The 13,032-nt window shown below is 48.2% G+C and overlaps 1 protein-coding gene across 1 annotated transcript in view; it reads left to right on the top strand.

Moving 5' to 3' along the window:
* rhot2 (ras homolog family member T2) overlaps positions 1–10,049 on the top strand; it is a 31,885-nt gene extending 21,836 nt beyond the window's left edge. Inside the window, exons 14-19 of the mRNA XM_055651551.1 lie at positions 640–740; positions 2,296–2,426; positions 3,139–3,219; positions 4,270–4,392; positions 5,564–5,766; positions 6,821–10,049. Coding sequence (XP_055507526.1) covers positions 640–740; positions 2,296–2,426; positions 3,139–3,219; positions 4,270–4,392; positions 5,564–5,766; positions 6,821–6,938 — 757 coding nt within the window. The 3' untranslated portion in view covers positions 6,939–10,049. The remainder of the gene's footprint in view (positions 1–639; positions 741–2,295; positions 2,427–3,138; positions 3,220–4,269; positions 4,393–5,563; positions 5,767–6,820) is intronic.
* The last annotated feature ends 2,983 nt before the right edge of the window (positions 10,050–13,032 follow it).

The raw sequence follows: 13,032 nt of genomic DNA, 5'->3' as shown, positions 1-13,032 counted from the left end.
ATGGATTTGCAGGGAAAGAAGGGAATGTGGATCATTTACAGGCGGATGCGAGCTGTTCAGCTAGACTTCATGTTCAACATAAATATTGTGGGCAGAAGGGCCCATTCCTGAGTTGTACTGCTCTATGTTCTATGTCTGAACTATTGTGGTCAATGATAGACTACAGAGGGTTGCTGAGCCGGCCTTCCTCGGGCCTGGCTTCGGGGGTTCCACTCTCGCCTGTAGGTTCAGCACCACTCGTAAAGACTTAAATGTAGAAGCCAGACCAACACGTCCAGGCCCCGACAAGGAGAGAACAGATTAAACCGAGGCCCCGACTCTCACTGGTGGTCGGGATGATCCTGCAGATTAGTGCCAATCAGTGCAGGAGAAGTTAGTTCTTGCAAATTATGTGCCAAGAAGAGATGAGAAATTAGTTTATTGTAAAATGTACAAGTACAGGGGATGATGCAATTGTGACTTTTAAAAGGCTTTTCGTTACATGCATGTAGAGGAATATAGATCATGTGCAGGCAGAGGAGATTAGTTCATGACAGATATTGTGGTTCGAAGGGCCTGTCCCTGCACTGTTCTGTGTTCTATGAAGCCCAGTTACAATTACGAACGAGCGCTGCTTTGCTCTGCACTGTCCTCCTGCAGGTTCACGGCCTACCTAGATGTTCACCGCTGCATTGAATACCTGGGATACCTGGGCTACACCACCATTATGGAGCAAGAATCACAAACTGCAGCCATCACAGGTAGGGAGCTGCACTGGGTGGGAGACGAGGTTTGTCGCCTTAACAGTGAGGCTCCCAGGAGCCCTGGTGTAGAGTCGAGGGGCAGAGCTCTGTCTGATTATGTTCAGAACCCAGGACAGATGGGAGGGTGTGCTTGTGGAGAGAACAAAGTCTGATAGTGGAGATACAGAGACAGCAGATGCTGGAAGCTTCAGCAAAACACAGAGTGCTGGAGGAACTCAGCGGGTCAGCTTCAAGCTACAAAGTATTCGCTACAAGGAGAATTATGGATTGTTTTCTCTAACGCTGGGGGTTGAGGGCAGACCTGTTGGAAGTATATAAAAATATGAGTGGCTTAGAAAGTGTAGTCAGTCAGAACCTTTTCCCCAGAGAGGAAATGTAAAATACTAATAGGGAAATGTCAAAGACTAGAGGACATTACTTTAAGGTGAGAGGGGACATGGTTTAATGGAGATGTACGGGTTTTTTTGACACGTGCCTGGAACGTGCTGCAGGGATGGTGCTGGAGGCAGACGTTAGTGGTGTTTAAGCGGCCTTTAGGAGGGGGAGGGTTTTAGATAGGCACATGGATATGCAGAGAATGGAGGAATATGGATCATGTGCAGACAGAGGAGATTATTGTCGCCATTCTGTTTGGCAGATACATAATCTGCCTGCACATGATCCATATTCCTCCATTCCCTGCAAATCCACGTGCTTAGCTTAAAGCCTTGTAAATGTCACTTATAGTGAATGGCTGAAGGACCTGTTTCTGTGCTGCACTGCTCAGAGTTCATTGCAGACATAATTTGGGGAGTGAATAGACAGCGAGTGTTTTGGGTTGGGGCCTTCATCAGACAGACTCAGTCTGATTACTGCTGTTTATCATCTTTAATGGAAAAAGTGAAGTTCTTCCTGCAAAGCCCTGCACTAGCCCAGAGACAGTTTCCAGAGCTGGTGTCAGGACCATCACCCAATAAAGGGCCATGTGACTAACCACTCCCTCCCACTGTCGAGCGGCTTGAGGTCCTTTGAGAAATCTGCTTTGTGCAAGTTTCAAGTGAGGAGATGTGTAGGAAAGAACTGCAGATGCTGGTTTAAATTGAAGGTAGACACAAATGCTGGCGTAACTCAGCGGGTCAGGCAGCATCTCTGGGGAGAACGAATGGGTGACTGATTTTCAGTCTGAAGAAGGGTCTCGAACCGAAACGTCACCCAATCCTTCTCTCCAGAGATGCTGCCTGACCCGCTGAGTTACTCTAGAATTCTGTGCCTACCTTCAAGTGAGGATATTGCAGGCGATGTATAAATTATTAGCAGGGAAGACTTGATGGGCTGAATGGCTTGTTGTGTCGGGACATGGCTCTGATGCACCCAGTGATGGCGTGGGAGGACCTATAGAGCTGATTGTTGCCACCGTCAGGACAGGAGTGAAAAGTAATCTCCCTCCCACGACTCCACCTGCCCCCACGACACTCTGTCCCCACCAGCCCTGGCCTCTCCTCACATGGCGGAGTCTCTGCTGTCACGCGTGGGAAACGCTAATCATTCCCCATTGAAAATCCTTTTGTTTCAGTGACACGAGCAAAGAAACTGGACTTGGAGAAAGGTCAGACACAGAGAAATGTGTTCCTGTGCAAAGTGATCGGACCCAAGGGCACTGGGAAAACTGCCTTCCTGCAGGCTTTCCTGGGACGCAGCTTGCAGGTAGGTGTAATGAGCCGGGTGTGTAATGGGCCAAGTGTGTAGGGCAGGGTGGGTAATGGCCTGGTTTGTAATGAGCCGGGTGTGTAATGGGCCAAGTGCGTAGGACGCGTAGGGTGGGTAATGGACCAGGGCTGTAATGGATACGGGGTATAATGGGTTGGGGGTGCAAAGCCACAGGACTGGCGGGCTTATGAGGTATAGCATAGTTAAAAGATACAGCATGGAAAAAGGTTGTTTGGTTCACCAAGTCCATGCTGACTATCAATCACCCATTCACACTAGTTCCATGTTAGCCTACGTTCTCACATACTCTCTACACACTAGGGGCAATTTACACAGGCCAGTGAACCTACAAACCCACACCTCTTTGGGATGTAGGAGAAAACCGGAGCAAACCCACACGGTCACAGGGAGAACGTGCAAACTCCACACAGACAGCACCCATTGTCAGGATCAATATCGGGTCACTGGCGCTGTAATGCAGCAGCTGCGCCACTGTCTGCCGTTGGGCTGGTGTTCCTTCATTAGCACTGCATCTGTGCCCTGTCATCTATATGGACTGTTGTGGTTCAGGAGGAGGTGCTTCTGGGTAACCAGGGTGTGCAATAATGTGACGATGCTGCCCTGTGCTCAAACTGACCATTCCGACTGCACTTTCAAGAAGTCGGGTTTACTCTGATGCTGCTTCACAGCTCCTTGTACATTGTTTCAGATGCAGAGTGAGATGGGTGCAGATCTCTGCGACTTTACAATCAACACAGTGCAAGTCAACAGCCTGGACAAGTATTTAATTGTGAGTACAGACCATTCCGCCCTCAAACTTTAGAATAATATGGAACAGTACAGCACAGGAACAGGCCCTTTGTCCCACAATGTCCACTCCAAACACGATGCCAAGTTAAACAAATTTGCTTTAGACTTTAGAGATACAGCACAGAAATAGGCACATCAGCAAACCGAGTCCGCGCTGAGCAGCAATCACCACGTACACTAGCACAATCCTACACACTAGGGACAATTTGCAATTTACAGAAGCTACATCAGAACCTATAAACCTGCTGGTCTTTGGAGTGTGGGAGGTAACTGGAGCACCTGGAGAAAACCCACGCAGTCATAGGGAAAACAAACAAACTCCGTACGGATCGAACCTGGGTCCCTGGCTCTGTAAAGCAGTAACTCTACCACTGCGCCGTAGTACTGCCATTATCTCCACCAATTTTGGTGTCATCCGCAAACTTACCAACCAACCCATCTACATTTATGTACAAGTTATATCACAAACAACAGAGGTCCTAGCACAGATCCCTGCAGCTTTGACATTAATCACCCATTACCCGATATGGAGTTACGCATTCTGTTCCTCCAGAACTTCCTTCTGCCGTGTACACCATACACTGTAAATTGGTTAATTCAGTTTAAAACTCTTTAGTCCAACACACTTGTGATCTGAAGAGAGGACTCGACCCAAACTGTCACCTATTCCTTTTCTCCAGAGATGCTGTCTGACCTGCTGAGTTACTCCAGCTTTTCGTGTCTACCCTTGTGACCTATCCAGTGCTAGGATACTCCAGCACTTTGTGTCTAACTTTGCTATAAACCAGCACCTGCAGTTCCTTTTTTTACAAATTGAAAACATGCTGGGCCTCAGAATGTTGTTGGTCCCTAGAGTTCCAACCTGCATGTGTGTATCCATCTGTGTCTGTCTGCCTGTGGCATCTCCTCCCCGTGTGAATTCACTCATTCACTGACCCTGTGCATGTCTCCTATGTCTATCTCTGCCTCTGCGTCTCGCTGTGTGGGTGTGCCCTCACTATACATGCTCACTGGTTGCTCTCTGTCCTAGCTGCATGAGGTGGATGTGGACTGTGAGTTTCTCAAAGCCTCCAATGCCACCTGCGACGTTGCCTGTCTGATGTACGATATCACGGATGCCAAGTCCTTCAACTACTGCGCCAGCATTTACAAGGTGAGCTGGGAGTGGCGGTCTGACAACTACAAGTTTTTTACAGAAAGGCCAGGTTAGGTTCAGATTTATTATTGTCATGTGTACTGAGGTACAGTAAAAAAGCTTTGCTTTGCATGCTATCAGATCAGATCAGATAATACAAAACATTTCACTCCTTATCTGACACCCCTTGTCTCCGTTTCACTTCCGGCCTTTATCATATACCCACCTATCTGCTAATTTAACTCCTCCCTCACTTGTATCCACCTATCACTTGCCAGGCTTTGTCCCACCCCCACCTTTCTTTTCCTGCTTTCACTCATCCACTCAATCAGTCAGCAGAAGGGTCCCGACCTGAAACGTCATCTGTCCATTCCCCTCTACAGGTGCGGTCTGACCAGCACTTTGAGAGTTATTCCAGCACTTTGTGTTCCGTTCACGATTCAGCGTCTGCAGTTCCTTGTGCCGACTGGAATGGATTCACATTTCCTAAAAGGAAAAAGGACACTCCTCTGTTATTGCTGGGGGATTGGGGTGACCCTGCATATTCCTGGCATAGGACAATCAAATAGGCTTCCAAAGGAAGGATATGTTTAGATTTTCATAGCTGACAACCAATTCAATTGGTAAAATGTCTAAGTAGAAACTCAGTCAAAGTACAGAGTCATTGGACACACAAGAAATCAATAGTGAAAGGCCTGGATAGAGTGGATGTGTAGAGGATGTTTCCACTAGTGGGAGAGTCTAGGAAAAAAGGACACAGCCTCAGAATGAAAGGATGTACCATAGAAAGAAGATGTGGAGGAATTTCTTTAGTCAGAGAGTGGTGAATCTGGAATTCATTGCCACAGACGGTGGTGGAGGCAAAGTCAATGGATATTTTTAATGCGGAGATTGACAGGTTCTTGATTAGTAAGGGTGTCAGGGGTTATGGGGAGAACGCAGGAGATTGGGGTTGAGGGGTAAAGATAGATCAGCCATGATTGAATGGTGGATTAGACTCGATGGGCTGAATGGCCTAATTCTGCTCCTATAACATGAAGAAACAAGATGGCGGGTCAGTCTGAAGAAAGGCCCCGGCCAGAAACATCGCCTGTCCCTCCCCTCCACAGATGCTGCCTGACCTGCTGAGTCCATGCAGCACTCTGTGCTTGGGCTGTCTGCTAACCACGGGGGTTGTGCCTTTCTGCAGGAACACTACATGGAGAGCCGCATCCCCTGTGTCTTTGTGGCATCGAAGGCGGACCTGCCGGAGCAGAAGCAGGAGCACGGAATCACACCACTGCAGTTCTGCTATAAACACCGCCTGCCGCCTCCCTTCCACTTCAGCTGCTGCAATGACAGCGCTGCCAGCTCGCCGATCTACTCGCGCCTGGCCCTGGTCGCCTCCTTCCCGTGAGTATCTCCCAACACTCCCAGCTCACCGCAGTGTGCACTGATCGAAATACACTGTGTGCAAACAGGCCCTTCAGCCCACTGTGTCTATATAGTCCTTCAACACATACCATGTTATTCTCACACGTTCCCATCACTTCCCCCACATTCCACCACTCCCTGTACCTCAGCAGCAATTTAAAATGCCCAGTAACCTACCCACCTGTGGGTTTTTGGTTGAATTTATTGAAAGATCAAAATGGAAACAGGTCCTTGCTGTCCATCGATCACTCGTTCACACTCGTTCTATCCTCCCGCTCTCTGGTCTTCGAGTGACGGGCAGTGGTGGCTCAGTGGGCTCCACTTGCAGCGCACGGCCCACCAGGACCTCCGAGCATGGGCTGGCTTGGCGGCTTCCCCTGTAGGTTTTGGCACCTCTCCTCTAACCCGCGCCCTCTGTACCTCCATGTGGCGTCGCTGAGCTTTCCCTTACCTCTGCACCATGCGGGCTGGAACAGCGGCCGTGTCGTGATTAGTCCCGAGCCTGGCCTTCACTCCAACACTGTCAGGCAGCTGGGAAACTAACACTCGGGTAACTGGTCAATTGGGAATCTTTTGGCAGGACGGTCATGTCCAAATGTGCAGCACGGGAATAGGCCCTACAGCCCACAATGTTCGTGCCCAACATGATGCTAAGTTAAACTAATCTCCTCCACCTGCACGTGATCCATATCCCTCCATTCCCTGCAAATCCATGTGCCTATCCAATAGCTTCTTAAACACCACTATCGTTATTGGCCACCACAACCAACCCTGGCAGCGCATTCCAGGCATCCATCACCCTATTGTTAGAAAAAAACGTACCCCGCACATCTTTAAACTTTGCCTCTCGTTCACCTTAAAGTTATGCCCTGTGGTCTTTGACATTTCCAGCTTGGGAGGAGGGCTCTGATCATTGGATAGGTACCGGTGGGAAGATAATTTGTGTGGGAATGGATGGACTAGCTAGCATGGACTAGACTGGCTGAATGTCCCTTGGCGTGTGGTAATGATTGTCTCCCTCTCGCCTCTGCAGCCACCTGAACGATGCCGAGCTCAGCACCTCCTCCCTCTGTCTGCGGGTCACGCTGGGAGCCGCCGTGACCGCCCTCCTTGCGTTCGCCCTCTACAGAGCACTGGCCAGGCACAAGTAGAGGGGCTGAGTGGCAGCAGGGAGGGGCCGAGCAGTGCGGGGACAGTGCTCCAGGAGCGGGGACACTGAGGATAAACCAAGTGAGGCGCCGAGCCGCCTGATGGGGCAAAGCCACAGGAGTGACCCTGTCCAGCAGCCAGGGCGGGCCAGGCAATTCACTCTCTCACATCCCCACCACACACAGGACTGAGGCTCACTCTCTACTCGCCCTCAGCACTTAGGTTAATGCTCCCCACCACAGATACATACTTTCATAAGTTCTTAGAGCAGAATTAGGCCATTCGGCCTAACAAATCTACTCCACCGTTCAATATTGGCTGATCTATCGTTCCATCTCAACTCCATTCTCCTGCCTTCTCCCTGTAACCGTGGCATAAGTGTGGTTAATCCTCCCCCACCACAGATGGAAGTGGTTAACTCTCTCGCCCACCATTCTCGGGAGTGACATTAACTTTTTCCCTCCCCACCTTGGGAGTGAGGTTAACCCTCCCCCACCGCAGGCTCCCGGTCAGACAGCGGGGGACCTGCCTTTTGTACAACACTCTCAGACTGTACACTGGTGGTGCAGTCCTCGTCAGTGTCAGGGCTCCTCAGGGACATGGCAGAAACCAAATATTTCTTACACTATTTTTATACAAGAGTTTGCATCTGTAAGTAAAGATGCAGGGTAAAAAATTGCAGGATATTTTTCCACATCAGTAACACTGAAGGGGGTTTGTGTCTTTAGACTTCAGAGATAAAGCATAGAAACAAGCCCTTCGTCCGACCCATCAGCGATCACCCCTTACACTAGCAATATCCTACACACTCAGGACAGTTTTTACCAAAGGCAATAAACCTATAGACCTGTATGTCTTTGGAATGTGGGAGGAAACTGAAGCACCCGGAGAAAACCTACGCAGTGAACATGCAAATCCGTACAGACATCACCCGTAGTCAGGATTGAACCCAGATCTCTGGCGCTATAAGGCAGCAACTCTATGGCTGTGCCACTGTGCTGCTCCTCTTCCTGTCTTTTTCCATGTTGCCGCAATGGGCTCAGGGAGCAGGTGGCCCAATGTTCCAGGGAGAGTGACCTGCTGGAGCCTGGGGTCCGCACCCAACCTTTACCTCTGTTAATGACTCTCACATGCTCAGTCCATGGGAAACCAGATTACATGGTCGAACCCTTAAGCAGAGACAGAACATCATGATCTGGGTTGCTGTTCGAACCCACCCACCCAACGTCAGCAACCTGCACGCACCGTGTCTTGAGTCCTGCGTTTGTAGGTTAATCTGCCCATCTGTGCAGTTTGCACGCTCTCCCTGTGTCCATTTGGGTTTCCCGCAGGTGCTCCGGTTTCCTCCCACATCCCAAAGATGTGCAGGTTTGTAGGTTAATTGAAAAATTGCCACGAGTGTGGATGAGAAAGTGGGATAACAACTAGTGTGGACGGGTGATCGTTGGTCGGTATGGTTTCTGTGGGCAGAAGGGCCTGTTTCTATGTTGTGTCTTTTGAGCAGATGAGCAAGACATTTGCTTCAAGTCGTGGTGCTGCGGTCTGTCCTGCTTTACCCATTTATCTCCTTCACCAGCGACCGTGTCTGAATATCCACAGAGATGTTAACAGTGAGACCTGCAACAGGGGATCGACAACGGCAATCTTCCTCCCCCCCCCCCCCGAATCTAAGCTGCTGCTCCCAGCGGGTTGGTTTGGTTCAGTAAATGTGTCACCAACTGACGGGAGGAGACACCATCTAGGGCAAGAGTCACTCACTAAATACCCCTGTGGACCTACAGTACTTTTTGAAGAAATTATTTTTCTAACTACAGTGGGTTGAACTATCCTAGAATGTACATTTTGGATGAAATAGGTATTAATATATTAAATAGTAGTGGTCCAGGCTTCCACGCTCTCACCAGTGTCCGAGCGTTCTGATCGCTGCTGCTTCCTGCTACTAACCCTTAGAGGGCAGAGTGGCCTTCATCTCAAATACTGTGGGGCACATTCTTCCAAACAGAAAGCAGTACAGCACAGGCCCTTCGGCCCACAATGTCTGTGCTGAATATCATACCCACGTTAAACCAATCTCCACCTGCACATGATCCATATCTATGTGTGTATCTCAAAGCCTCTTAAACACCACTATCGTGTCTACCTCCACCATCCCTGGCAGCGTTTCCAGGCACCCACCACTGCAATATTCATGTGTCTATAAGTCAACCTGAGGATTGAGCTGAGGGCATCAGCTGGGCCTGTGACCCACTCCCTTCCCACCAAACGTGCCTCGACCCTCAGCAACCCCTCAGTTTCCGCTTGGCCAACTGGCGACTGCCATTCGCCGCTGGAACACTCGGTGGGAGTGAAGGGAGAAAGTTGGCTTTGCTCGGCCATCGATGTAGCGGCCCCTGTGACTGGCGGCAGAGAACTTGCAAGTGGGCGAACAGAAGCCCAGAGTCCGTCTGCAGGTAGGCAGCTGGAGGGGGAAGTTGTATTATTGAAGCTGGCACTCTCACCTCCTGTCAGAGTGGCAACTTCCTTGAACATTTCTGTGTGTTTCAATAGACTTTATGCACCTGTCCTCAATGGAAATATAAATATATTTTTCAATTTTCTTTTGGATTCAACAGTGATGTATTTGTAAAGTGCAATCAGTTTCTCTTTTGGATTACACGGTCATGTGGCTCCAGGCTGTTAATTTACTAGGCGGTTGATCTCATCACAGCAGCTAGGATCTTAAATTCAAGTAAAGCTGGTCCTGACGAAATGACCAGGTAAAATCCAAAAGCTAAAAACTGCACATGTTGGAAATATTCATTAGGTCAGGTGGTGTCTATGGAGAGTGAAACAGCACCACATGGCAGCACAGCTCCAGAGACCCTGGTTCGATCCCGACTACGGGTGTTGTCTCTATGCAGTTTGCACGTTTTCCCAATGACTGGGTTTTCTCCCGGTGGTCTGGTTTCCTCCTACACCCCAAAGATGTACAGGTTTGTAGGTTAATTGGCTTTGTTAAAAACGAAATTGTCCCTAGTGTATATGGGGTGGGGTGGTCGTTGGTTGGCGTGGACTCGGTGGGTCGAAAGGCCTGTTTCACACCAGAACAATTAACATGCTAAGTTGGAGACTTGGCCGTTAAAAGCCATATTTGTTAATATCTGTCAGATTTGAATATCTGCCAGGAGAGGACATTTTTCCTTGCTCTCTGGTCTGGCTCCAGATCCACAGAGTGATAAACCACCCTCTGAAATACCGCAGTTCAGGGGTATTCCAGGATCATCACAACTGCTGGCCTTGCCAGATATTTCATGAAGCAAGAACAAGTTCCACAGGTAAACCACAGTGCTGGGAGAAGGCAGCGGTTCAGGCAGCATCTGTGGAGGGAATGGACAAACGTGATAAAAGCAGCGACATTGACCTTCAGTTTGGGCATTGAGCCTGGAAGTTAGGACGTTATGTTACGTAACTGGAGAACACGGATAAACAACGATTGGTGTTGGAACCCTTCTTCATACTCCTGAACCCACACATTCGTTTTCAGGCTCCTATACCTGCTTCCCGATGAGAGTAGTGAAATGAGTGTGTGGCCACGGTAGTGGATTCCTCGGGTGCAGAAAGCTGAGGGGTGATCTTATGGAGGTATGTAAAAGCATGAGGAGATAGATCGTGTGAAGGCATAGTTTATTTTACCCAGGGCAGGGGAATTAAGAATCAGGGGACATAGGTTTAAAGTGAGGGGAAAGATATGACAGGAATCTGAGGAAATTTTTTCCACACATTGGGTGGTGGGTTCTATGGAACGAGCTGCCAGAGGATATAGTTGAGGCAGGTACTATAACAGCATTTGTGAGTGGATAAGAGGTTTAGAGGGATATGGGCCAAATTCAGGCAAGTGGGACTAGCTTAGATGGGGGCATGTGGTCAGAATGGAAGAGTTGGGCCAAAGGGCCCGTTTCCATTTGACGTTTCAGTTCACGGCTGTCCCTCCCCCCACCTTCACTATTACTTTGCACCAGGGAGAAAGATGCTTCCAGTGCCAAAGTACTCGTTTAGAAGCCACACACACACCTCAGCATCCAAAGGCAAGGTCCTTCATGACCTCCCATTCTTCATTTACTCCCTTTGCAGTATGTACATGTGCAAGGATACATTTGCATTCTCATCTGCACTGACAGGTAATCTTTTCCCTGCTGACTCTCCGAATATTCACTTCCCGTGTGAATCCTGTAATCACGGTGGTTCCTGCTGATATTCACAACCCAACACGTAGTACGGTCTTCCAGAGAAGCTGCCTGGCCCGCTGTTACCCCAACTGAGTTCTACACAAGATTCCAGCATCTGCAGTTCCCAGTGCCGCATTTACGTAAGCAATTCTCACTGCTTTATTCTACTGCCATCACATGCGGCCGTTTCCACAAACCTGTCAGCTGTTCTCGTGGATGCTCCCACATGGTCTCCGCGAAGAGAAAACTTATGGGTGCGCAGTAACGCTTCCGTTTCCAACTCGCATAACATCCGACTTGCACAAGGGTCTGTGTAGGACGTGACCCTCACACAATTCGGGGGGGTCTGTACGCATGTAGATATGTACAAGTACACATCTGCAGATCAAAATGCGCATCCACACTCAGGACTCATAAGTACACATATACGTACAGAAAACATAGACACATTCACACGTTCACATGCATATCCATACTCATATCCACACGCAGATTTATACACAACACTAACATACACACATCTACACAGTGGCCTCCATAATGTTTTGGACAAAGACCCATCATTTATTTATTTGCCTGTACTCCACAATTTGAGATTTGTAATAGAAAAAAAAATCACATGTGATTAAAGTGCACATTGTCAGGTTTTAATAAAGGCTATTTTTATACAATTTGGTTTCACCATGTAGAAATTGCAGCAGTGTTTATACAGGGCACCATAAAGTTTGGGACACAGCAATGTCATGTAAATGAAAGTAGTCATGTTTAGTATTTTGTTGCATATCTTTTGCATGCAATGGCTGCTTGAAGTCTGCGATTCATGGACATCACCAGTTGCTGGGTGTCTTCTCTGGTAATGCTCTGCCAGACCTGTATTGCAGCCATCTTTAGCTTATGCTTGTTTTGGGGGCTCGTCCCCTTCAGTTTTCACTTCAACATATAAAAGGCATGCTCAGTTGGGTTCAGATCGGGTGATTGACTTGGCCACTCAAGAAATGACAATGTTTTAGCTTTGAAAAACTCCTTTAGCAGTATGTTTGGGATCATTGTCTTGCTATAGAATGAACCGCTAGCCAATGTTTTGAGGCATTTGTTTGAACTTGAGCAGATCGGATGTGTGTGTACACACTTCAGAATGCATTATAGTTGTATCACCAATGAAGATAAGTGAGCCAGTACCTTCAGCAGCCATAACACCTCCACCACGTTTCACAGATGAGGTGGTATACTTTGGATCATAAGCAGTTCCTTCTCTCCTCCATACTTTGCTCTTGCCATCATTCTGATATGTTAATTTTCGTCTCATCTGTCCACAAGACCTTTTTCCAGAACTGTGGTTGCTCTTTTAAGTACTTCTAGGCAAACTGTAACCTGGCCATCCTACTTTTGTGCTAACCAGTGGTTTGCATCTTGCAATGTAGGCTCTGTATTTCAGTTCATGAAGTCTTCTGTGGACAGTAGTTATTGACAAATCCACACCTGATTCCTGAAGAGTGATTCTGGTTTGTCAGACAGGTGTTTAGGGATTTTTCTTTATTATAGAGACAATTATTGTCATCAGCTGTGGAGGTCTTCCTTGGCCTGCCAGTCCATTTGCGATTAGTAAGCTCATCAGTGCTCTCTTTCTTCTTAATGATGTTCCAAACAGTAGATTTTGGTAAGCCTAAGGTTTGGCTGATGTCTCTAACAGTTTTATTCTTGTTTCTAGTCTTTTAATGGCTTCTTTGACTTTCACTGGCACAACTTTGGTCCTCATGTTGATAAACAGCAATAAAAGTTTCCAAAGGTGATGGAAAGACTAGGTGCTGAGAGCTCTCTTATACCTGCATTAAGGAGGCATTTAAACACACCTGAGAAGTCATGTGTCCCAAACATCATGATGCCCTGAAAT

This window comes from Leucoraja erinacea, chromosome 20, assembly GCF_028641065.1.
Source record: "Leucoraja erinacea ecotype New England chromosome 20, Leri_hhj_1, whole genome shotgun sequence".
In the NCBI taxonomy this organism is placed as follows: Eukaryota; Metazoa; Chordata; class Chondrichthyes; order Rajiformes; family Rajidae; genus Leucoraja; species Leucoraja erinaceus.
This window is presented reverse-complemented; position numbering and strand designations above follow the sequence as displayed.